The 25980-nt window shown below is 44.5% G+C and overlaps 1 protein-coding gene across 1 annotated transcript in view; it reads right to left on the reverse strand.

The window, feature by feature from the left end:
- LOC124803440 overlaps positions 1-25980 on the reverse strand; it is a 1230576-nt gene that overhangs the window by 14322 nt on the left and 1190274 nt on the right. The window contains exon 5 of the mRNA XM_047264625.1: positions 17376-17522. Coding sequence (XP_047120581.1) covers positions 17376-17522 — 147 coding nt within the window. The remainder of the gene's footprint in view (positions 1-17375; positions 17523-25980) is intronic.

Genomic DNA, 25980 nt, shown 5'->3' on the forward strand with positions numbered 1-25980 from the left:
AAACTGTAGTGAAACTACAAGATAATACTGCGTTTTGTGGAAATCCCTAGGTGTAGGTTGTAATTTTAATCATCTCTAGGGATGAGAATTCAGTCGTGGAGAAACATTAAGAAATCACACACACACACTGTATTTTACACACACCAAGGGGGTTTGTCAAAACAACTATTTTCTTTCACTTCGAAGCAATTTTACTTACTTACTTTTGAATGCATTATGGGAACCGCAGTGATCAATGTCTTGTAAATAATTACTATTAAAAACAGTCTTGATCACGATTTATTTTACAAGGTGACCGGTTTCGACCACTACTGTGGTCATCTTCAGACCATTGAGTAGGAACCCCTTTCTGTTGGAGATTCTTCAACAGAAAGGGGTTCCTACTCAATGGTCTGAAGATGACCACAGTAGTGGTCGAAACCGGTCACCTTGTAAAATAAATCGTGATCAAGACTGTTTTTAATAGTAATTTTACTTACGCTCACTCAAAACGGTACAGATTCTTATCTCCTTAAGAAACAGATCCGCACTGATCTAGTAACAGTAGTCTACCTCCATGCTACCTGCGGTTTCAACACAACAGTTATACATATACCTTACAGCAGCAGCTGTATACCACATATTATCGCTTTAAAAGAAAAAAAAAGGAAAATAAAACATGAAGCCGGATAACCCGGAAATCTGGATTAATGAGGGCCGGATAAACGAGATTCTTGTGTATTACAATAAGAATAACCCAAACTTCCTTCTATGTAGCAGTCTACAATACCAAAAATAACTATTAAAATATCCACAAGTAACACAATAAAATACCTTGTTCTGTCAATCAAAAATCTGCACCCAGTGCCTACCTACTAACCATTCAAAATAAAGCCCACAGAACACTGAAATAACTAAACTGCCGAACATCCAGATCAAACCTCCATCGTTCAAAAATACAAGCCCTTCAGTCACCCCATTCCTAGTAACGAAAGTGTTACACTGAACGGCAAAGAATTTCATATCTACCACACCTCATTAATCACAATCAATGCCCTTGGTAGCGAATAGTACGTCTTCAGTCCTTATGTAACTCTTCTACTGTAGGAGAAACAACATTAAATTTCCCCCATTTAGCGGTCTACATGCACAATACACAATACACAGTACCTGTAATGTACTCAGTCAAAAACCAACAATCCAAAACAAGCGCACATCAGAGTAAAACTAATAAATGGCCGAACATCAGCAGTCTCAAACGACCATGCATACAGGCAGTCAAATTAACCTTCGAAAATGTATCTCATTCACATTCACCACTCGCTGTTATTAAGTGCTTGAATGGTACTCCCCATCATTGTCCACACGTATATTCCATTATTCCTCCTGTAGCCATTTGTTCACCCTCATTTGTCTTTTTTTTCAGCGATGGAAATTTCGTCGCTGCATTAAAATGGCGTAGCTATTGCTGGTTGCTAAAGACAGAGACATCCTGTTGCAGCTCATGAAATCGCCACACCTCCTCAGTTACCTAGTACACCTTTAATTCTTCTACGTTCTACGTCACGATGAACCCCAACATCCCAAAAATAAGCTCATCATTCTGTGATACACTAGTGTGCATTCCATCATAGCATGCTGCTCTTAGAGTGTGCCGCGGCCAAAAGGGCTCTGCTTGACGCGGCTATCATTACTTGGGTTGCGATGCCCCAAATCTGTCACCGAGTGGACGCATTCTCATGTACTGCGATAACATTTGCTCTCTTCTAAGTACTACTGAAAGATGTGTTGAGTAGGACGAGTAGTACGTCTCAGGATGACACCTACGAGTTTATTACCTTTAAGAGGGCTACACTCACTCTCTACATGAGTCCTACACAAACTCTACATTCGGCACTGAGACGATTCGTTTATTTTGCCATTTACATTTTTCTTTGGAGGTGACATAGTTCTACAAATGATGGCTTCCTGAGGTGTTAGCCCTTTGTATATCTTCATGTGATGCTCTCCTCTTCAACTAGTTCAATAATTTAACCATTTTTAAAGCATTCCACTTTATCTATTTACCCAGTTTCAGGTCTGAAGCGAGTTTCTCCATTCTTAGATATCTTTCTGTTTCATCCATTGTCTTTGTCTTTAGCAACCAGCAATAGCTACGCCATTTTAATGCAGCGACGGAATTTCCATCGCTGAAAAAAAGACAGATGAGGGTGGACAAATGGCTACAGAAGGAATAATGGCTAAATAATCAGTTCTTCCTTTAGGTGAACGATGATTCTGTCCTCGCAGATACACATTCAACAACTCACGACTAATAGCTAACCAGTCACAAATACATTCTTTTTCTTTTTGATTTCTTTGTCATTGTGGTCTTTCACCGGACATGAGGTGAATTAATCCTGAAACGGCTGCGATGTACAGTGAACACTCATCAGAAAATAATGACCGTCGCTGTACCTCGCAATACATCAGAGGACGGACATCTACATGGACCAGTCACATTAATATAACCACCGCCTATGTTCGATGTCAGCGTGCTAATAACCACTCACGGACTGAAGTTGGCACCACCCCCAGTGAAGCTTATATAAAGAGTGTCGGGAGGACATGGAAAACAGAGCAGTCGATGTCGTAATGCGGACATGGAGCGATTTATCTGACGTTCGAAAGGGCACGATTATGGGCTTTCGTGTCAAGGATGGAAGCGTTTCTGAAATAGTTAAAGTATTAAACTATTCGCATGTCTCGTGGTTAAAGTATAACGTGGAAGTAAAATGGCGCTCAACAAAACAGTCGCCGAGGCAAACGTGATGCACCAGGGGCCATAGATGTCAGTGGTGAGCAAAGGCTGTGGAGGTGTGTACGAGCGACGAGACGTGCAACTGTTGAGCAGCTGACCGCCCAGATAAACCAAGCAGCTACCAACAAGATCTCCTCAACGCCTGTTCAGCGAATGTTGCTGCGTATGGGCTTCCGGAGCAGGTGCCTGGTTCATGCACCAATGCTAACTGCTATTCATGGGAGTTGAAGGCTGGGATTTGCACGCCATCAGCGCAACTGGACATCCATTCAGTGGCGACAGGTGGCCATTTCAGATGAATGACGTTCTATGGTCCTCTGGACCCGTAGCCATTGGCGTGTACGGTGTGCAACATCTGAAAGCAGACACCCTGGAACAATCGTCGGATTGTTTTCGTGGCATTACCTGGCCCATCTCATCTTTCTGAAAGGCACAATGGATAATCACAAGTGTGCATTTATCCTTGGGGACCAAGTCCACCCCTACAATAATTTAATTTTTTCTCGGCACAATGGCATCCACTGAAAGGACGATACAATGTGTCACTCAGCTCGTAGTGTACGTGCGTCATCTGAAGAGCACTTGGATGACCACACTAGTATGGTCAGATGGGAGATAGGGTCGTCAGTCCACTTTTGATATCAAATTGATATGCAAATTAATTAAATTAATCACCCCTGTCCCCACCCACCCGCGCCCCCACCCATCCGTGTCGCCGACCACGCTACCCTGCCCACCTGGATGACGTCACGTGTTTTTATCAGCCTGCACATGCACTCCAGCCCCCTTCTCTTCCTGCACCTCTCCTCCACCTCTCCCCGAACCTACCCTATTGGTGGGAATTTCGAATATTGACGGGAAATATCGAATATTGATGGGAATTTCTTTGCCCCAGGGCTGTGCTGATGTCCCACCCGGGAACTGGCGGTAAATTAAAACTGGTGGTTCGCCTTCCGGGACTCTAACTCCGGTCCTCCTGGATGGGAAGCCCAACTGCACCCCCCTAACACAGTTATACCAGCAGAGGCACTTGGAATTGACGGGAAATTATAAAATAGCAGTACTCTTTCTGGACTCGAATCCTGGTCCTCCTGGACGGAAAGCCCTAGTGCACCCTCCTAATGCAACCCCCGCAACACAATTATACCACCAGAGGGGCTTGGAACTGATGGGAAATTAAAAATGGTAGTGTCCTTTCCGGGGCTCCAACCCGCATTCTACTGGATGAAAAGCCCAAGTGCACTCCCCAACACATGGAAACTGTCCAGATGCGGGCGAGGAGGGTTAGGTTAGTGTACTTTATTTATTTTGTTCCGGAAACTAACACAAAGGTCGATCCTAATTACGTAATTAATCACAAAAATGGGGCCTAATTACTCAACTATATGGATAGTGCTACACAAGGACGGCATAAAAGCGCAATACAACTTAAAAATTGGCGGCACCATACAACTATTGTTATCCGGCTCTGAAAAAATTTCGCAATACCACTTGAAAGTAGTGACAGACATATTCAAACTCTATCCTTCACCTACAAGCTGGTGGGAAAAAGGCAGAGGTGTAAGATACTACCTTTATTCTTTTTGGTGGCAAATGCATTCAACTGATGAGATGCTGGTGTCGGACAGAGAAGAGTTTAAAAAGTGTGTTACCTGTAAGCATACACTATCAGAGATTGCTACAGGTGCCTGCTCAAAAACCATCCTGCAGCCCAGGTAATCAAAGCCAATACACGCTATCACAACTGATGGTAAAAACATGCATCACTGTTGTAATTATAATTCAAAATTGTGTGAAAAAAACAGCACTCGTAATGAATGGGTCATAATACAGCACATGTACTGGGGAAAATCGTCGTCCTAAAATACTGCAGGGTGGCAGGGGGGGGGGGGGGGGGTAGTTGTCACAAACTGCTGAAAACCGAGGCCCTCTCACTTCCCATCACGCCATCCCCCTACGCCCCCTCCCCCGCCTACCCATCCATCCACTGGGAAGACACATGTTTCTTCAAACCGGCAGCTGCTCCGCAGAGCATCTCGCTCCCCCCACTGCCCGCCCATTTTCTGCAGCTCTACAGCCGCAGACCTCACCAGGATCTTTGAGGTCACTCGTGATATGTGGCATGACTTCAGGTGACACAAAAGGGAAATACAGTAGCACAACTTCTACCATCTGGAGAATGCACCAGATGGTCCACAGCACACAGCTTTCCACGATATGACAACTGCCTTGAGACAATAGTGTGTATAGTCAACTAAACAATAGTAGCTAAAAGGACAGCTGCCTCAAGTGCAACTTGTTCATCTTAAGTTCAAATGGCACTGAGCACTATGGGACTTAACTACTGAGGTCATCAGTCCCCTAGAACTTAGAACTACTTAAACCTAACTAACCTAAGGACATCACACACATCCACGTCCGAGGCAGGATTCGAACCTGAGACCGTAGTGGTCGCGCGGTTCCAGATTGTAGCGCCTAGACCCGCTCGGCGTTCATCTTAAGTATAATGACATAGCCGCCCTAGTATTAAAAAAAGGAAGACAAAATTACAACAGTAATAAATATCTTCTTTCCACGTAAACAGGCAAAGTCCATTTTCTTTTAGTTTTATGAGCAAAATGGGTATGGTTTTTACGTTCGACTGCGGGGTACAATTCTCACCTCATAATTTTGTGACGTCCAACGAAGTACACCACCACCGATCAGAAATGATCAGCAGAGACATGTCCACCATGTGTAAAATCAGAAATAAAATCTTTGACTATTTTGCTGCCAAAAATGCTGATCACAGCAGAACGCTTTTGGTTACTCAAAACCATCATCGGAGTAAAGAATAAGCGAGAATATAAACACCAAATATATATATATATATATATATATATATATATATATATATATACCCTAGCCGAGCCTCAGCTGCAGGGCGGGTCGCAGGTGGCAGATAGCGAACGATCCATCAGATATGGTGGACAGCTGCGAATAAGGGGAAACCCAAATAAGCAGTCCCGGACCGAGGCGGCAGCATCACGAGGGTGTGGGAAGGTGACTTTTGGCAAGGGTCACACTCATTCAAAAACCACAGAACCCGAAGACGTTGCTGTGTCATGGCGAGTAAGTGCCGCCATTACAATAAGCACTGTCAACACCCAAATCCAGGACGCGTCTGAAGTGGGAACCATCGGCATCCTGGTCAGCGTCTGTTCACACAATGTGCGGCTGGTCATAATGCGCCAGGAACTAACAATCCCTGGTTCTAAACACCCAGTGGAAACACTGGACCAACTTGATTACAAGCAAGTATGACTCGTGCAAGTAATAACATTACCCCAGGTGGTAACCAATCCACCCATCAACAGATGGCAACCAGGAATTCGGATTCTGGGGAACCTGGACTTACACGATTACATCAGAGGAAGTCGGAGCTCTCTGGCAAACTTCCACTTAAAACACCTACATACATTGGAACCTTTAACATAAATACATTAATCCAACCAGGAAAACTTCTAAACCTTACAACAGAACTTGAAAAGCAAAAGATAGTAATACTAGCTTTATAGGAGACACGTTTTACAGATGAAGAAACATCAGATTATGGCAACTATCGCATCTTTAAGAGGAAGACGGATAAACGAATCGGAAGAGGAGCCCCCCATCTCGGGATGGCGTTTATCATACACAAGAGCGTGCTCAGCTCCATCAAGGAAGTTGCTCCCGTAAATAATAGGATAATGACGATGCGCTTACAATGTGCCAACAAAACATACACAATGGTTAATGTTCATGCTCCCACAAACGGAGACAACAAGAAAAACCCCATAGAAACAGAAAAGTTCTGGGAAAATTTGGAGAATATAATGGCCAAGATTCCAAAAGATGATACAAAAGTTCTACTCGGCGATTTTAATGCCCAAATTGGTAGAGAGAAAATCCACCAAAAAACCGTAGGCAAATATCCTGCACATAAATTTACCAATAAAAATGGTACAAGGCTCGTCGAACTATGTAAGCAGAATAACCTGAAGATAATGTCAACACCTCTAAGAAAATGTCCAAGAAAACAAAAGACATGGAGATCTCCTATACAACAAATTGGCGAGTTTCAAATAGATCATGTGGCGATTTCATACCCAGTACAAAAAGAAATTTACGACGTCCAAGTACGCAGAGGAGCAAACATTGATTCAGACCATTACCTAACTAGAATTAAAATCAAGTTTACAGCACGAAGAAGTCATCAGAAGAAAACAGAAATACAGAAATATGACACCAAGAAGATTAAAGAATCTAAAGTAAAAGAAGAATGGGAGAAGGAAAAGGCAAACACATGGGAAGAATTTCATTCTAAAATCACGCGAATAGCTAAGGAAACTATTCCCTTGAAAAAGATATTCAAACACCCTTGGTGGGATTCAGACTGTGAAAATGCATTGGAAAGGAGAAAAAAGGCATTTCAAGAATATAACAGCAAAAAATCACAAGAAAGTCTACATTTATTTAACGAGGTTAGAAAACAGGTTTCAAAATCTATTAGGCAAGCAAAAAGGAAGTACACAAAGGCACAACTGGATGCCATAGAAGAAAATTTCCAAAACTATAATACAAGAGACTTCTACAGAACTTTCGCAAATAAAATACGAGGATATATCCCTCAAAATTTATGTTTCAGAAAACCAGATGGTAAATTAGCCCTAACAAACCAGGAAAACTGTCAAGTATTGGCTCAATATTTTTCTAACCTACTAAATTGCCCAGAACCTAGTTTAAGGTTTCCCAAAGAAATTAGTGCCAACGCTCAACCGGATTCATTACCACCAACACAGGAAGAAATCAAATGCCACATTAAAAACTTAAAAAATAATAGAACATCTGGCGAAGATGGCATTGTTGCAGAGCTATTAAAAAACCTAGGACCAAAGACGTTGCAAGAGCTCACAAAAATAATAACAAAAGTATGGGAAACAGAAAAATTACCAGAGGATTGGAAATGTGTCCTTATTCACCCGTTACATAAAAAAGGAGACAGAACAAATGTCAGTAACTACAGGGGAATCTCACTTTTACAAGTCACCTACAAAATTCTCTCAACATGCCTGCTGAAAAGAACACAAGAGCAGCTGGAACGCCAAATTGGTGATTATCAAGCAGGCTTCTGCCCCGGTCGCTCATGCATAGAACAAATATTTAATTTAAAGACAATATTAAAACACAAAGCAATTAGAAATGCCCCCATAATTTGTACATTTGTAGATTTTAAGAAAGCCTATAACTCAATTGACCGGCAATCTTTGTTTAACATTTTAGAGGAACTTGGACTTGACTCCAAAACACTAAGGCTTATCAAAGAATCACTGACAGACACTGTATCTAAAGTTAAATTCAGGGGAGAAATCTCTGAACCTTTTCTCATAAAAACTGGAGTACGTCAAGGTGACGGGCTATCTCCACTTCTGTTTAATATAGTCCTGGATAAAGTCATTAAGGAATGGGAAAAAGAATTAAAAAATCAATCCTACTGGAAACCAATCCATCTTGGTAGAACCAAAGACAACGTGGAGATATCTTGTTTAGCATTCACGGACGACTTGACCATACTTGCAGATGATGAAGAAATCGCCACCAAACAAATAGAGATGCGCGGATAAAGTAGGTTTACAAATTTCGTTTCAAAAGACGGAATTTTTCTGTACGAAATTCCATATACACAGTTTGAACACAAAATATGGAAAAATAAATAGAGTAAAACATTTTAAATACCTAGGTGAAATTTTGGAGCCAACCGGAGGAGAGAAAGTTGCACAGAAGATCAGACAACAGAAAATGAAGAGAGCATATGGTATGACACATGGAATATACAATAAAAAATGCATCTCCTCGAACACAAAAATCAGACACTACTGCGCAGTAATTAAGCCAGCAGCACTATATGCTAGTGAAACGCTCACACTCCACACAAAATGTGATTTAGAAAAAATACTAAAAGAAGAACGCAAAATTATGAGAAAGATTTTAGGTCCAAAATTAACAGAAGAAGGATACCGGATACAATCAAGAAGAACCACAGAAACTATATCAAACCTGGCAGCAGACATAAGAAGGCGAAGATTAAAATTTTATGGATATGTCACTAGACTTCCCCCCACACGACTCACCAACAGAATTCTCACTTACATAGAAAAAGTCAAATCAACAACACCATGGATTAGCCAAGTAAAATTAGATTTACAAAAAGCAAATATTGAACTTAAAGATGTCAAAGATAGAAAAATTTTTAGAAATAAGGTGGAAAAGTGGATTGTATTGTCGGAGAAGGAAGCACTAAAGAGACCAGGAACAAAATGGACAGAAGAAAGAAAAAGAAAACATGGAGAACGAATGAAAGAAGTATGGAAGAAACGACGTCAGAAAGCTTTGCGTGATCCTTCTGGGTCCATTCGCGATAAGTATATATATAGTAGTCGCTCTCAGGGCATGTGATTTGTTCAACAAGCTGAAAGAAATTTCTTTCAGCTTGTTGAACAAATCACATGCCCTGAGAGCGTCTCTTGGATTCAGTGTCTGTAAATAAACTGTCATGCACGTGTGTATTACAGACATTTAAGACAATCTTTCACACCATTGACGCACATGTCGGAGAAAAAGAAACACATTCATTTTACATCTGACAATAACAAGCTATAATTCAAGAGAACGTAGGTGGTTTGTAAACTATGACAGGTCCCCTTTTACCACCGCAATGTTATATCATTCTAGCGTTTACGAAATACATTGTGAGAGCATGTCTCGCCCTGTGTAGGTGGGAGATTGAATTTTCGTTAAAAGATTTCGTCGCAATGAAAAAAAAAAAGAAACACCTGTCAAGAATCATTCCGTGGTGCCCTAGTCATCTCCTGCACACTCCAGGCGGCACGTCATTGATATCAATTTAATAGGCTAAGCAATTAAATCGATCATGAAAGTCAGTTTCGATGAAGATTTTTTTTTCAGTAGTCGGATTACACTCACCAGGTATGTCAAATGGGAATCCGTGAAGACGATGTTCCTCTCGAGGAACACTATTGAGAAACGACAAAACGACATTTGAAGCTGACCGTAGAGGGATTCTATGACCAACACCATACATTTCGTGGAAGAACTGCTCTATTAAAAACACGATCGTAGCGACTATGTTACCATCACCGTGCATAAAAAGCGGTCTTGAGTCTACAGGCACACACACAAGTCGCTGATAGCGTTGTATCTTGGGCATGAAATCGGGTAGTCAGTTTCATAACTGTGGTATGGAAATGTGTGACTGGGGCCTCCCGTCGGGTAGACCGTTCACCGGGACCAAGTCTTTCGATCTGACGCCACTTCGGCCACTTGCACGTCGAATAACTGCGATGATTCTAAGTTAGCAATAGGTGTTTATGAGGTACAAGGGGGATGGAGTACGTCGCATAAATCGGCACTACAATCCCCATGTATACATCTGCTTGACGGATGTCCTGTTTACAGAGTAGGTGGCGGCATGATGTGTAATTTCACATGTCAAACACGGCTGTTATACGATTGTCTCTCTCTTTCTAAGAAGAATTCTCCATTACTAAAGATCATTTTATATACGACTGATGCAAGCATAGTATAATTTCTGAACCATAATGGGATGTGAATAGTGGGGGCTATACACCTCTGCAAAGCTATGCTGTACATGTATCACAAGGAATAGATGTTTTATGGAAGTAGTTTTTCATTTTACAGTTTGTCACCATAGTTTATCGTAGAGAAATGTGCAAGGAGAATGTATGTCATGTGCTGGAAATATATTTCTTACATTCTGATAGTAACAGCGTTACATTCTATACGACTAATAGGTCGGAATCGGTATCGATCTAACATTATAGTGTGTTTTACGTGCAGAACCTTGTACCCTTAGCAGTGCATGTGTTTGCGTTCTCTCTTTTTCCAATACCTTCTTGGTAATGACCCCAGACACCAGAACAATACTTTAGAATTGATAGCGCAGTTGATTTACGTAAAATGCAACAAACTCTGTCTGTCTGGAGCTCCATCATGCATAGAAGCCATTCGTTTCGTGTCCCTAACCGTCAGTTATAGCACAACAACAGACTCATATCTACTATACACCGATAAGGGGCGCTAACCTCCTCGACATTCGCGCTTTTGGAGAAAGCTTGTGCTCCTGGATGGGTGTGGGACAGCAGATACAGCCTTGGTTCGCACTGTTCCTCCTCGAAACGAGGAATATAGCGGTCTACTTCTGGTTAGCTGCAGATTAAATCGGTCCCAGTGCTGCACGGAGCAATAGTCAGAAACAATGCGAGGAGATCTTTCGGTCCCTAACTTTATTCTAAGAATGCGAGAATGCGCTGCGACTCCCATCCACATAGAGAAAGATCGTAGATATGCATTATGATCGAGGTGCTAGAGATATCTAGGTCGCTGTCTGTTATACTTTGGTGTGTACGTTCGAGAATTAACAATGAATTAACGTACCGCTCAGTCATCTACTTACACTCGCGATGGTACCCGCAAAGTAGTGAAGAGGCTGTTTAGCGACGATACAGAAATTGGTACGCATGCTGCCGCATCATTGGTCGGTGTTGAAATTACGATAAAATGGCTAAAATTGATCGCACTATCAACTATGATGATTGTTATTACAGTACATCGGCGGCGTCCTTTCCATCCAAACAATCCACTGGTACGCTGTTGATTGTCACGTAATGATCGACTGACATCGCTTGTTTGAGATGGAGAAAGAGTCTTGGTGGAGGAGGCAACACCTTCCAGGGATGGTTAACACTGAAACAGTGATCGCGTGCATGGCAGCAATATGAGGAATCAATCAAATTGAACGCAGCGGCATCAGCTATCCCTCACTGTGAATGATGAGTTTAAATGTAGAGATCGTCAGTCACCTTTGGAGAGCTGTTTGGAAACGCTCCAGTTCCTCTGTGTTGTGACTGTCTTTTATTTCAATCACCGAGTGTGTGGATGTGTTGTTGGATTAGCAGCACCAACATGATTTACACCAGCGATATCTAGTTAATGTCAGTTTAGAACCTGACACAGATGTCGAAGTCGTGGCAGAAAACAAACTGTATGGCAGTGTACAAAGCGTTTTACAGCAGGGAAAGTGGTGTATCAAACAACGAAACAGGGAGCCTCTCCTGCAACTGATAACCTGTGGGAGATGGTTCTCGTACAATAGAGGTGATAAAATCTTACACCAGTCTGTGCAAGCGACGTCGATCACTCGCAACCTGTTCCAATGGATAAATACCTATATATTTAATAGGATCGCCGCGTATGCTCGATGCCGGCATGCAGACGGTATTCGTTTTAGATATATTGGAAGAGAGAGATGAGGTAAAAATCTATTGGATGAAGTTAGCGGAGCTTTTATAGTTCTTAAATTTTCGCTGTTGGATGGTGCATTATAAAGATGATAGAATGTTTGGGTGATAGGTGTGAATGGACCCTGAGGGACGTGGATCTGCTTCAGACTGCAGTACCTGTATGATGTTGAGTCTTCCTAATTTCGCCAATAAGAGACACGACCATAACTGTTTGTACTGTCTTTTATACTACGTAGTGTTGCAGGAGGCGGCTTCGTTTGGCGCTAACCTTACACATCGTACACGGGTGGTGGAGCTACGACAACATGTTCCCATTTCCACCGAGTGGTCAAAACACGATCCTATAGCATTAACTCAGCTCGCTCTGTTTCTACAAGGGTTGCAGAATGTGGTAGATATAGCTCTCTCCGACTTCTGGGTAAAATTGATCTCGCAATCAACTGCGGTGTGTACTATAGTACGTCACTCCATATCAATGGTGGCTTTCTCATCCTGACCATCCACTGGGTATGCTGATGATTACCGCATAATGCTTGACTGACACCACTCGGCTGAGATGGAGGGAGAACACTGGATATCTGCTACTTGTCGCCGAGCAGCCTGGGATAAAATGTAGAGGTCATCACCTCCATACAGTTGTTTGGTAGTGTTCCTCAATGCTACAGACTGGTCCTATTTCCATATGGTGCTATGCCCTCCACATGTTTTTTTTCACCCATAAGGTGACAGTACCTCTTTATTTGTACTACACCATGCGTGTTGTGAACAGCAACTTCCAGCGATGGTCAACACCATAACAGTAATCATGTACAGGACTACAAAATGAAGCAACAATGCTTTCCGAAATGGAACACCGAGACATCCGCTACCCTGTCAATGGGGAAGATGAGATTAACTGTACAGGACTTCACCTTCGAATAGCTGTTGGAAGAGCTCTAGAATGCCACGCTCTTTCAGTTTCCATATGCTGCGATGTCTTCCACATTTTTGTCAATGACAAACATCTCCACTGTGTTTTATTTCTACTAGCCTGTGTTGTGGTAGCTGTACAGTTCATGCCATGCCATGTTCAGCTTTGTGTGAGAGCCAGAGGATTGGAACGTGTTAATGACAGTTTAGAAGCAGCTGACACGGATCTCTAAGTCATGGTAGAAAAAACAAAGTGTATCACGGTGTACACTGATTTGGTGTGTTACAACAGAAAAAACAATGTATTAAACTGCTTACGAAGGGACAACACAGGAACCCTCTCATGTGATTGATAGTCTGTTGGATATGGTCATCCTACAGTGCAGGGAGATGAAACTTTATACCGGTCTGTGGAAGTGAGTTCGATCACGACCAAGACGCACAGGGACTGTCTAAAAAATAGAGCTGGAGATTTTGCTGTATAGGATCCTCAGCAGATAGGTTCGAAAAAGGTGACTCGTTTCGAGATATGACTGTGGCACGAATATGATTCACCAGTGGCTGTAATCATTAAAAGGCGTGTCTATAAGATACAAGTACGTGGTAGAATGGATAGACTTGATTCCAAATCGCAGACAGCATTTCTACCCGGAAGCGTAACACTGTCAGCAACTCATGAGTGTGCCTGTAGACTGAAGACCGCTTTTTATGCACGGTGACGGTAACACAGTGTTGTGGACTGGCAAGACAGCCAATCCACAGTGACGGGTAACCGAAAGGCACGCATTTAACTCACGCAGGCTGGCGTGAGGTCTGAAACAGGATACGTAATGAATGCTATAAAGAAAAGTACGTAGCTGCTGGAATACTTAACTTTAATCCACAATTGGCGAACATTGGTCTTGTTACTGCACATGCTTCATTAGATACATAGCAAAGGATAAATGGCGCCTTGCTAGGTCGTAGCAATTGACTTAGCTGAAGGCTATGCTAACTATCGTCTCGGCAAATGAGAGCGTAATTCTCAGTGAACCTTTCCTAGCAAAGTCGGCTGTACAACTGGGGCGAGTGCTAGTAAGTCTCTCTAGACCTGCCGTGTGGTGGCGCTCGGTCTGCAATCACTGATAGTGGCGACACGCGGGTCCGACGTATACTAATGGACCGCGGCCTATTTAAAAGCTACCACCTAGCAAGTGTGGTGTCTGGCGGTGACACCACACACAGTCACTATGATGGTTTTTTTAATAGCGCAGTTCTTACTTGAAGTGTATGGTGTGAACTGTAGAATCCCTCTGCGGTCAGCTTCAAATGTCATTTCTCAATAGTGTTCCTTGAAAGGAACATCGTATTCCCTCCACGGATTCCCATTTGACCTACCTGGTAAGTGTAATCCGAACTTAAAAAAAAAAGAAATAGCCATGCAGACTGAGTCTCATGATCAGTTTAATTACTTAGCCTCTCAAATTGATATCAACGACGTGCCGCCTAGTGCTTACAGGAGATGGCTAGGGCACAACGGAATGATTCTTGGCAGGCGTTTCTTTTTTTCCGTTGTGGCGATATCTTTTAACGAAATTTAAATCTCCCACCCACACAGGGCGAGACAGGCTCTCACGATTTGTTTCGTAAACGCTAGTATGATATAACATTGCGTTGGTAAAAGGGGACCTGTCAGCTACGTTCTCTTGAATTATAGCTTATTGTTGTCAGACGTAAAATGAATGTGTTTTTTCTTCTGACATGTGAGCCAATTGTGTAGAAGGTTGTCTGAAATGTTTGTAATACACACTTGCATGACAGTTTATTTGCAAACACTGAATGCGAGACACGCTCTCAGGTCGTGTAATTTGTTCAACGAGTTGAAATAAATTGCTTAATATAGATTTTTTTCTTTGGAGCTTATATTCTCGCTTTTTCTTTAGTCCAATGATGTTTTTGAGACAACTAAAACATTCTGCCGTGATCGGTAAATTTTGCGGCAAAATAATCGGAGGTTTTTTTTCCTGATTTTTCACACATGGTGGACATGTCTCTGCTGATAATTCGTGATTGGTGGTGGTGCACTACATTGGATGTTACAAAATAATGATATGCGAATTGTATCTTGCATTCTAAAGTAAAAACTATACCAATTATGCTCATAAAACTGAAAGAAAATGGAGTTAGCCTATTTTCGTGGTAAGAGGACATTTATTATCGTCGCAATTGTGCCTTTCTTTTCTTAATACATGCTTGATTATAGATGCGTTGGCGTCAAATAGAGGTGTTTTCCATCACAGAAAGAGAGGCCTATTGGAGGCGTAGGGGGCACGCCTAGTCTGTGTCAGGTCGCCTCCGCAGGTACGCTCCCTGACCATTAGGGGCGGCTGGGTCGCTATACTTTAGACGAACAAGTTACACTTGAGGTGCCCGTCCTTTTATCTCCTATTGTTAAGGCGGCGGCCAGATGGTGGAAAGCCGAATGCTGCTAACTATCTGGAACGCTTTCCTGATGGGCGGAGCTGTGCTACTCATTCTCCCCTGGCCACCAAACTCCCCGTATTTAAATCCAATAGAGAATCTTTGGGACCATTTCAATCGAGCTGTTTACGACATAGAATCTCAACCGAGAAACCTCGCGCAGCTGGTCAAGGTACAGGGGTTGTCATGCTGCACGTCCCTGTGTGTACCTTCCAGAACCTCATTGACACCCTTCCTGCACGTCTCTCAGTGATCTCCGCGACGAATGGTTGTTATTCGAACTTTTAACCAGCGGTTACATTAATGTGGCTCGAAAGTGTACCTCTGGCGATTTCCCTTTGCGGCAAAACTCGTGGCTCTATACGGTTTCAGATGTGTGGGCAGTGTGTTGGGTGGATCACAGGAGCAATACCAGTAATAAAGAAGAAACACACAGAGGAACTACACTACTGGCCATTAAAATTGCTACACCAAGAAGATGACGTGCTACAGATGCGAAATTTAACCGACAGGAAGAAGATGCTGTGATATGCAAATGATTAGCTTTTCAGAGCATTCACACAAGGTTGGCGCCGGTGGCGACACCTACAGCATGCTGACATGAGGAAAGTTTCCAACCGATTTCTCATACACAAACAGCAGCTGACCGGCGTTGCCTGCTGAAACGTTGTTGTGACGCCTCGTTTAAGGAGGAAAAATGCGTACCATCACGTTTCCGACTTTGATAAACGTCAGATTGTAGCGTATCGCGGTTGCGGTTTATCGTATCGCGAGATTGCTGCTCGCGTTGGTCGACATCCAATGACTGTTAGCAGAGTATGGAATCGGTGGGTTCAGGAGGGTAATACGCAACGCCGTGCTGGATCCCAACGGCCTAGTATCACTAGCAGTCGAGATAACAGGCATCTTATCCGCATGGCTGTAACGGATCGTACAGCCTCGTCTCGATCCCTGAGTCAACAGATGGGGACGTTTGCAAGACAACAACCATGCTCACAAACAGTTCGACGACGATTGCAGCATGGACTATCAGCTCGGAGACCGTGGCTTCGGTTACCCTCGACGCTGCATCACAGACAGGAGCGCCTGCGACGAACCTGGGAGCACAAATGGCAGAACGTAATTTTTTCGTATGAATCCAGGTTCTGTTTACAGCATCATGATGGTCGCATCCGCGTTTGGCGACATCGCGGTGAACGCACATTGGAAGGGTGTATTCGTCATCGCATACTGGCGTAGCACCCGGCGTCATGGTATGGGGTGCCATTGGTTACACATCTCGGTCACCTCTTGTTCGCAGTGACGGCAATTTGAACAGTGGACGTTATATTTCGGATGTGTTACGACCCGTGGCTCTACCCTTCATTCGATCCCTGTGAAACCCTACGTTTCAGCAGGATAATGCATGACCGCGTGTTGCAGGTCCTGTATGGGCCTTTCTGGATACAGTAAATGTTCGACTGCTGCCCTGGCCGGCACGTTCTCCAGATCTCTCAGCAACTGAATACTTGTGGTCAATGGTGGCCGAGCAACTGGCTCGTTACAATACGCCAGTAACTACTCTTGATGAACTGTGGTATCGTGTTGAAGCTGCATGGGCAGCTGTACCTGTACACGCCATCCAAGCTCTGTTTGACTCAATGCCCAGGCGTATCAACGCCGTTATTACGGCCAGAGGTGGTTGTTCGGGTACTGATTTCTCAGGATCTATGCACCCAAATTGCGTGAAAATGTAATCACGTGTCAGTTCTAGTATAATATATTTGTCCAATGAATACCCGTTTATCATCTGCATTTCTTCTTGGTGTATCAATTTTAATGGCCCGTAGTATATATAAGAAGAGAGGAGAGGCTGTGGGTGTACTGACTGCTTGTCGGCCTGCGAGAAGTACTCCTTGCCGCGGCGCTGGCGCAGGCAGTAGTGGTGGGCGCCGAAGCACTCGCAGAGGCAGACGGCGCCGGCGCTCAGGCGGCGGGCAGCAAAGTGAGACGGGCACCGGCACGAGCCCAGCACGCTGCAACAACAACAACAACAACAACAAAATTATATCACTGTATGACACACAATTCAGGAGATGTGACGTGGTAAACATTGAGATTCACGAAAAAGTAGCTATCCTTGAAACTAGATCAGTGTACACTCATCCAGTGTTTGAGAATGAGATCCCTTAATGACGTCCAATACATTTTATACATGGAAGTTCCATTTTTTAAGGAATCGGAAATGGAGGAGTTACCAGTGTACGACTAGACGAATGCTTTGTTTGTAACCCGTACCTGCCTGTTTGATGGTTACGCTACACTCACTTGAAAATGACTACACAGCAGGAACTTTGCAGCTGTGGTGAATCCAAACTAATCACAGCCGAGGGGTGTGGGTGGGGGGGGGGGGGGAGGGGGTGGATAGATTGTGGTCATTCAGATCTGTTCCGTATATCGACCCGACCGTTCTTCCTCTCTAGCAAGTGCTTTATATCTAATTCGACACCGAGCGAGGTGGTGCAGTGTTTAACACACTGGACTCGCATTCGGGAGGACGACGGTTCAATCCCGCGTCCGGCCATCCTGATTTAGGTTTTCCGTGATTTCCCTATATCACTCCAGGCAAATGCCGGGATGGTTCCTCTGAAAGGGCACGGCCGACTTCCTTCCCCATCCTTCCCTAATCCGATGAGACCGATGACCTCGCTGTCTGGTCTCCTTCCCCCAAACAACCAACCATCTAATTCGACTACTCGCGATTGTGTTTGCGCTTACAGTTATCAACCTGTAACCGTTTATTTATTGCTTTATAAGCTGCAGCCACGTAGCTCAACAGCCACTAAAATTGATAAATTATTATTTTTCCACCCATTATATCCGTGGCACTCGGCGTAACTGCTGTGACTTTAAAAAAAATCGCAGCACTAAAAAATAATTAATGTAGTGTAACGAAATCTCTGGAATACATTTGTCTAGGTAACATATTTCAGCGAATCAGTTTGCAAGATCACAGGTTAACGTAAGCGACAGAAAAGTGAAATCATAAATTTAGACAACATTGTCTATAGAACAATAGTTGACATCGCAAAAAAAAGTGTGTGTGAATTCCTAAGGGAACGAACTGCTGAGGTCATCGGTCCCTAGACTTACACACTACTTATACCAACTTATGCTAAGAACAAAACAGACACACACACACACACACACCCATGCCCGAGGGAGGACTCGAACCTCCAACGGGAGGATCCGCACAGTCCGTGACATGGCACCTCAAACCAGGCGGCCACCCCACACGGTGACATTTTTTATTTATTTATTGCCAAATTATGGACCTGTTACCAGATGTTTAAAACAGGTCGTACGTCTTACAATTTTCGTTTTTCATCTGTTCACAGTTTTCATTTCTTCTGTTTTATCTACAACATTTACAAAGAATGATACTTTTCAAAATGACAATAATTTAAGGTTGAAATATAAATAAGATTTTGTTGTTTTTTAAGAAGAATATAAAAAGATAGGATAGAGGAGAGATTTGTTAGCGCCACCACCGAATGTGACTGACGGTGAATACCTCGGAATGGTTTCTTCGAGCCGTCATCGCAAAACATTCGTTTATTATTACCGGTTTCGCCTTATGTTAAAGCCATCTTCAGATTTCTTAGGCCCCCTATGGCTGCTGCTGGTGGCTACTCGGTTCTTCACGTGATAGCACGAGAGTGTAGATCGCGATATCACGTGAACAATCGAGTAGTCGCCAGCAGCAGCCATAGGGGGCCAAAGAAATCTGAAGATGGCTTTAACATAAGCCGAAAACGGTTGTAATAAAGGAATGTTACTGCGACATCGACTGTTGTTTTAATCGAAGATGTGTGAAATGCTGATACATTAATAATCCGTGTAACCGCGAGAATGTTGAACACAAATAGGCAAACGTGCATTCATCGTGTTGCACGGGTTCCTGACGTCAGCTTGTGGGATGAGTTCCATGCCTGATGCACATAGTCGGGCAACACACAGACGGTTAATGATGGTTGTGCATGATTCCTGAGTTATCGTCCGATGATGTCGTATGTGCTCGACTGGAGACAGATTTGATGATCGAGCACTCTGTAGAGCATGTTGCGTTAGAACAGCAGTTATTCTGTTGGAAAAAAAAAATCCCTGGACTGCTATCCATGAATGTCAGCACAACACATCCAATCAAGAGACTGACGTACAAATTTGCAGTCAGGGTATGTGGGAAAACCACGGGAGTGTACCTGCTGTCATACGAAATCGCACTCCAGACCATAACTCAAGGTGTAGGCCCAGTGTATGTAGCATGCAGACATGTTGGTTCCAGGCCCTCGACTCGCCTCCTTCCATCCAACACACGGCTGTCAGTGGCAGCCAGCTTTCATCAGGAAACACAACAGACGTCTACCCTACCCTCCAATGAGTTCTCGGTTGGCGCCAGTGAAGCCACAAATGGTGATGGTTTGGGGTCAGTGGGATGCGCGCAACAGGTCAATTGACTCGGATCTGTCCGCGAAGTAAGCGATTTGTAACAGTTCGTTGTGTCACTGCGGTATCAAATGCTGATCAAATTGCTGCTGCAAATGCAGTACGGTGCGGCAGAGCGATACGCTGAACACGACGGTATTCCCTCTCGGTTGTGTCAGGTGGCAGTGCTGAGTCCGGTCTTCTTGCGACCGTACGTCGCCGTGACTACCGCTGCGGAGCATTCATTAGCAATGCCAACATTCTTGCCAATTCTTCCTGCAATAACGCAGAAGGAACATTAAGTTTCTCGAAACCATGTCGTTCAAACTCAGTGGTGTTTTGATAATGGCGTCTTCGTGACCTCCATGTCCAATCTCAAAGGCAACTGACGCTCACGACCATTACAGTGTGCATTTTAAGCAAATCGGATTCTCACCCTCTTAGTGGCGCTACTAGACCCACTCTTACGGGACGTGCACGAAACTGGAACGGACGTCAACTATCAGGTGTAGGAACACGCTAACCAACTTTCGCTTACGTCGCACAACTCCTTCTTGGTCTTGCGATTTTTTTTTGGCATCAGTCAATGAAAGAAGAAATGAGCTATCTAACGTCGCCAACTTTTTTTGTTACTAACACATGTCGTAAGTTAAAAATGAAGGAAAGTATGTTTTTCTTCTTGTCCAAAAATTTGTGTTGTCTCTTCGTAATACTTATAAATTAATGTTCGTTCCTATACTGTACACATAATGAAAAAAAACCATGCATTGCTACGTGTAAACAAAGTGTGAAATTTAATACCCGTGATCCATACTAATACGTGTACAAATACAAGCAACAAACAGAAATTGTGCAACGTTGCATTTATTTTGCCACAACATGGTATAAACGAGTGATAGCAAAGCATGAACAATGTAAAGAATACACGGCTTAAACAACCGCAACTTGCATAGCAGTAGACGAAAATGTTCTTCGTTTTTTGCAAATTAACAGATTTGCACACGCATTCCAACAACTGGTTAATGCGCTCGCTATGGTGTGTGGCCATCTCTGGCAGCAATAAAGGCCTGACAACAACGGAGCATGCTGTGAATAACGTCGTCAATATGCTGAGGCAATAACGGACTTTCTTCGTGCGGAGCTGCTCGCAAGTCTTGGAGAGTGGTTGGCGGGTGATGACGTGATGCAGTCCGTCTCCCTAGTGCGTTCCAGACATTCTGTATGGGATTCAAATCAGGAGAGCGGCCAGGCCACGCCATGCGTGCGGTATCTTCCGTTTCCAAGAAAACATCAACCGCTCGTGCTCTATCCTGTACACCGCGCGGGCTCAGCCGAGCGGTCTCAGGCGCTGCAGTCATGGACTGTGCGGCTGGCCTAGGCGGAGGTTCGAGTCCTCCCTCAGGCATGGGTGTGTGTGTGTTTGTCCTTAGGATAATTTTGGTTGCGTAGTGTGTAAGCTTAGGAACTCATAACCTTAGCAGTTAAGTCCCATAAGATTTCACACACATTTCAACATTTCTATCGTGCATTATCGTCCATCAGTACGAAGTGTAGGCGCACAGCACACAGCACCTCGCAACAACCGTACACGAGGTCCCAAAACCTCTTCAAGATATCTGACAGCAGTCAAACCTTGGCAATTCACCCATACATTGGATTGCTTGGGGGAGGAGACCAGACAGCGAGGTCATCGGTCTCATCGGATTAGGCAAGGACGGGGAAGGAACTCGGCCGTGCCCTTTCAAAGGAACCATCCCGGCATTTGCCTGGAGTGATTTAGGGAAATCATGGAAAACCTAAATCAGGATGGTCGGACGCGGGATTGAACCGTCGTCCTCCCGAATGCGAGTCCAGTGTGCTAGCCACTGCGCCACCTCGCTCGGCCGTCCTCTCCAAATCGTGTACCGCATTCTCTTCAGAGGCGAATCCATCGAGAACCACTCACCAGACCAAATCGGGATTCATCTGTGAAAAGAAAATTGACCCACTGTTTGACTGTCCATGTGGCATGTTGACAACTCCACTTCAGACGTCCCCTTCTGTGAAAACGCGTCAGAGGTACACATACAAAAGGTCTCCGACAATAAAGACCACTCTGACGAAGCCACTTGCACACCGTTTGGCTCGATACAACGCCTCCGGTGGATGCTACGAGGTCAGATGCCAGTTGCCGAGCAGTACTAAGGCCGTACCATCGAGGCCTTACAGTCAAATAACTATCCTCTCTTTCTGATGTCTCACGTGATCGACCCTGGCCCGCTCTTCGGGATGTAGTTTCGGTCTGTGTAAACTGTCGCCACATCCGAGAAACAACAGAACGATTCACGTTAAGCCATCGGGCCAAATGAGATTTCGACTGTCCTGCTTCCATTCTCCCTATGGCCCTCCACCGCAAAGAATCTGGTAGGCGTCTTCTCTGTGCCATACGGCACCGTCTGTTTCTGCGCACATAGAAAATGAGGATGTGGGTCTACCCGGCAAACACTACTCCGGTCGATATGTGACGTGGCGTCACCGTTGGCGTGGTTTTCCGTTGACTGAAATGCCATCTTCTGTGCAGATCACGATCATACGGACATCTGTTGACAGTTTGTATGATTATATCGTGAATTAGACACAGGACGGGGAAATAGCGGTTTGCTGCTTTATTTTTGGACACCAGTGTAATTGAGTTCAATCCACATGAACTCGGTTTTCCAGCCGGCCGGTGTGGCCGTGCCGTTCTAAGCGCGTCAGTTTGGAACCGCGTGACCGCTACGGTCGCAGGTTCGAATCCTGCCTCGGGCATGGATGTGTGTGATGTCCTTAGGTTAGTTAGGTTTAAGTAGTTCTAAGTTCTAGGGGACTGATGACCTCAGTAGTTAAGTCCCATAGTGCTCAGAGCCATTTGAACCATTTTTTGGGTTTTCCAGAAAACAAACCCAGTACGTTACAACGTCCTTCTTGTGGCTATGCCGTAACACAGTACAGTTAAAAATTCTATAAACAGCAGTATATGAAACGCCGTGTCAGTAAACAAGTCACACCCTGACCTCGTTAAGAAGCAGAAATACAGCTTCTCCGCCGTATCGTTTTTTCCCGTGCTGCAGACACTCCACTGTCGGCGGAGCTCTAGAAATAGGAAAGATGTGTGAGGAACGGCGGTGCAATTAAATGCAGCGTTGAGAGGACGTTATGAACACGCGACAGGTGTCCGCCGGTGTCTCGCAGTCGGAAATAAAGCGCAACCAGTTCGCGGGGTCGCCGCGCGCGATGACGCGACGCGACGAACGGCGGCCAGGACCCAGAAATACTCTGCCCGCCCTCGCTGCTCACTGCGCCCGCCCCACTATTGCCAACTACGGCGCACTCGTCACTGTCTACAGCTGTGGCCGGAAAATCGCGGCCAGCGGAGCCGTTTCGTGCAACACCCAACGCCATCTGTGTCTTGCTCGTAAAATAAAATTGCTACACCACGAAGATGACGTGCTACACACGCGAAATTTAACCGACAGGAAGAAGATGCTGTGATATAATGATTAGCTTTTCAGAGCATTCACACAAGGTTGGCACCGGTGTTGACACCTAAAACTTGCTGACATGAGGAAACTTTCCAACCGATTTCTCATACACAAACAGCAGTTGACCGGCGTTGCCGGTGAAACGTTTTTGTAATGCCTCGTGTAAGGAGCAGAAATGCGTACCATCACGTTTCCGACTTTGATAAAGGTCGGATTGTAGCCTACCGCGATTGCGGTTTATCGTATCGCGACATTGCTGCTCGCGTTGGTCGAAATCCAATGACTGTTAGCAGAATATGGAATCGGTGGGTTCAGGAGGGTAATACGCAACGCCGTGCTGGATCCCAACGGCCTCGTATCACTAGCAGTCGAGATGACAGGCATCTTATCGGCATGGCTGTAACGCATCGTGCAGCCACGTCTCGATCCCTGAGTCAACAGATGGGGACGTTTGCAAGACAACAACCAACTGGAGGAACAGTTCGACGACGTTTTCAGCAGCATGGACTATCAGCTCGGAGACAGTGGCTGCGGTTACCCTTGACGCTGCATCACAGACAGGAGCGCCTGCGATGGTGTACTCAACGGCGAACCTGGGTACACGAATGGCAAAACGTCATTTTTTCGGATGAATCCAGGTTCTGTTTACAGCATCATGATGGTCGCATCCGTGTTTGGCGACATCGCGGTGAACGCACATTGGAAGCGTGTATTCGTCATCGCTATACTGGCATAGCACCCGGCGTGATGGTATGGGGTGCCATTGGTTACACGTCTCGGTCACCTCTTGTTCACATTGACGGCACTTTGAACAGCGGACGTTACATTTCAGATGTGTTACGACCCGTGGCCCTACCCTTCATTCGATCGCTGCGAAACCCTACATTTCTGCAGGATAATGCACGACCGCATGTTGCAGGTCCTGTACGGGCCTTTCTGGATACAGAAAATGTTCGACTGCTGCCCTGGCCAGAACATTCCCCAGATCTCTCACCAACGGGAAATGTCTGGTCAATGGTGGCCGAGCAACTGGCTCGTCACAATACGCCAGTCACTACTCTTGATGAACTGTGGTATCGCGTTGAAGCTGAATGGGCAGCTGTACCTGTACACGCCATCCAAGCTCTGTTTGACTCAATGCCGAGGGGTATCAAGGCCGTTATTACGGCCAGAGGTGGTTGTTCTGGGTACTGATTTCTCAGTATCTATGCACCAAAATTACGTGAAAATGTAGTCACATGTCAGTTCTAGTGTACTATATTTGTCCAGTGAATACCCGTTTATCATCTGCATTTCTTCTTGGTGTAGCAATTTTAATGGCCAGTAGTATATACTGAAAAAAAGAAAACATTGAGGTTCGCCGATGACACTGTAATTCTGTCAGAGACAGCAAAGGACCTGGAAGAGCAGCTGAACAGAATGGACAGTGTGTTGAAAGTAGGATATAAGATGAACATCAACAAAAGCAAAACGAGGATAATGGAAAGAAGTCGAATTAAATCGGGTGATGCTGAAGGAATTAGATTAGGAAATGAGACTCTTAAAGTAGTAAATGAGTTTTGCTATTTGGGGGGCAAAATAACTGATGATGGTCGAAGTGGAGAGGAATATAATGTAGAGTAGCAATGGCAAGGAAAGCGTTTCTGAAGAAGAGAAATTTGTTAACATCGAGTATAGATTGAAGTGTCAGGAAGTCGTTTCTGAAAGTATTTGTATGGAGTGTAGCCACGTATGGAAGTGAAACGTGGACGATAAATAGTTTGGATAAGAAGAGAATAGAAGCTTTCGAAATGTGGTGCTACAGAAGAACGCTGGAGATTAGATGGGTAGATCACATAACTAATGATGTAGTATTGAATAGAATTGGGAAGAAGAGAATTTTGTGCTACTACTTGACTAGAAGAAGGAATTGTTTGGTAGGCCACATTCTGAGGTATCAGGGGATCACCAATTTAGTATTGGAGGGCAGCGTGGAAGGTAAAATCGCAGAGGGAGACCAAGAGATGAATACACTTAACAGATTCAGAAGGATACAGCAGCATGGAGACCGGCATCAAACCAGTCTCTGGACTGAAGACCACAACAACAAAACCACATTATTCAACATGTGAACGCCACTACAGATATTGGAATTTAGGTAATGACATGTTCGATATGGCTGCCATCATTGACGATGATGTGGCGCAGACGAATCGTGAAATCCTGGATGACCCGCAGAAGTGTCGGATCATCAATGCCGTCGATGACCTCCTGAATGACGTTTTTCAGCTCGGCAATGGTTCTGGGGTTATTGCTGTACACCTTGTCTTTAATGTAGCCGCACAAAAAGGAGTCACATGTGTTCAGACCGGAGAATATGGCGACCTATTGGGTCCGATGCCAGTGACCTCCAGGTATCCCGGAAGCAGAAAGCGGTCCCCAAGGTGTTCCTCTAGGACATCAAACACTCTCCTGCTTCGATACGGTTGAGCTCTGTCTTGTATGAACCATATGTTCTCGAAATCAGGGT

Source organism: Schistocerca piceifrons, chromosome 6 (genome assembly GCF_021461385.2).
Source record: "Schistocerca piceifrons isolate TAMUIC-IGC-003096 chromosome 6, iqSchPice1.1, whole genome shotgun sequence".
In the NCBI taxonomy this organism is placed as follows: Eukaryota; Metazoa; Arthropoda; class Insecta; order Orthoptera; family Acrididae; genus Schistocerca; species Schistocerca piceifrons.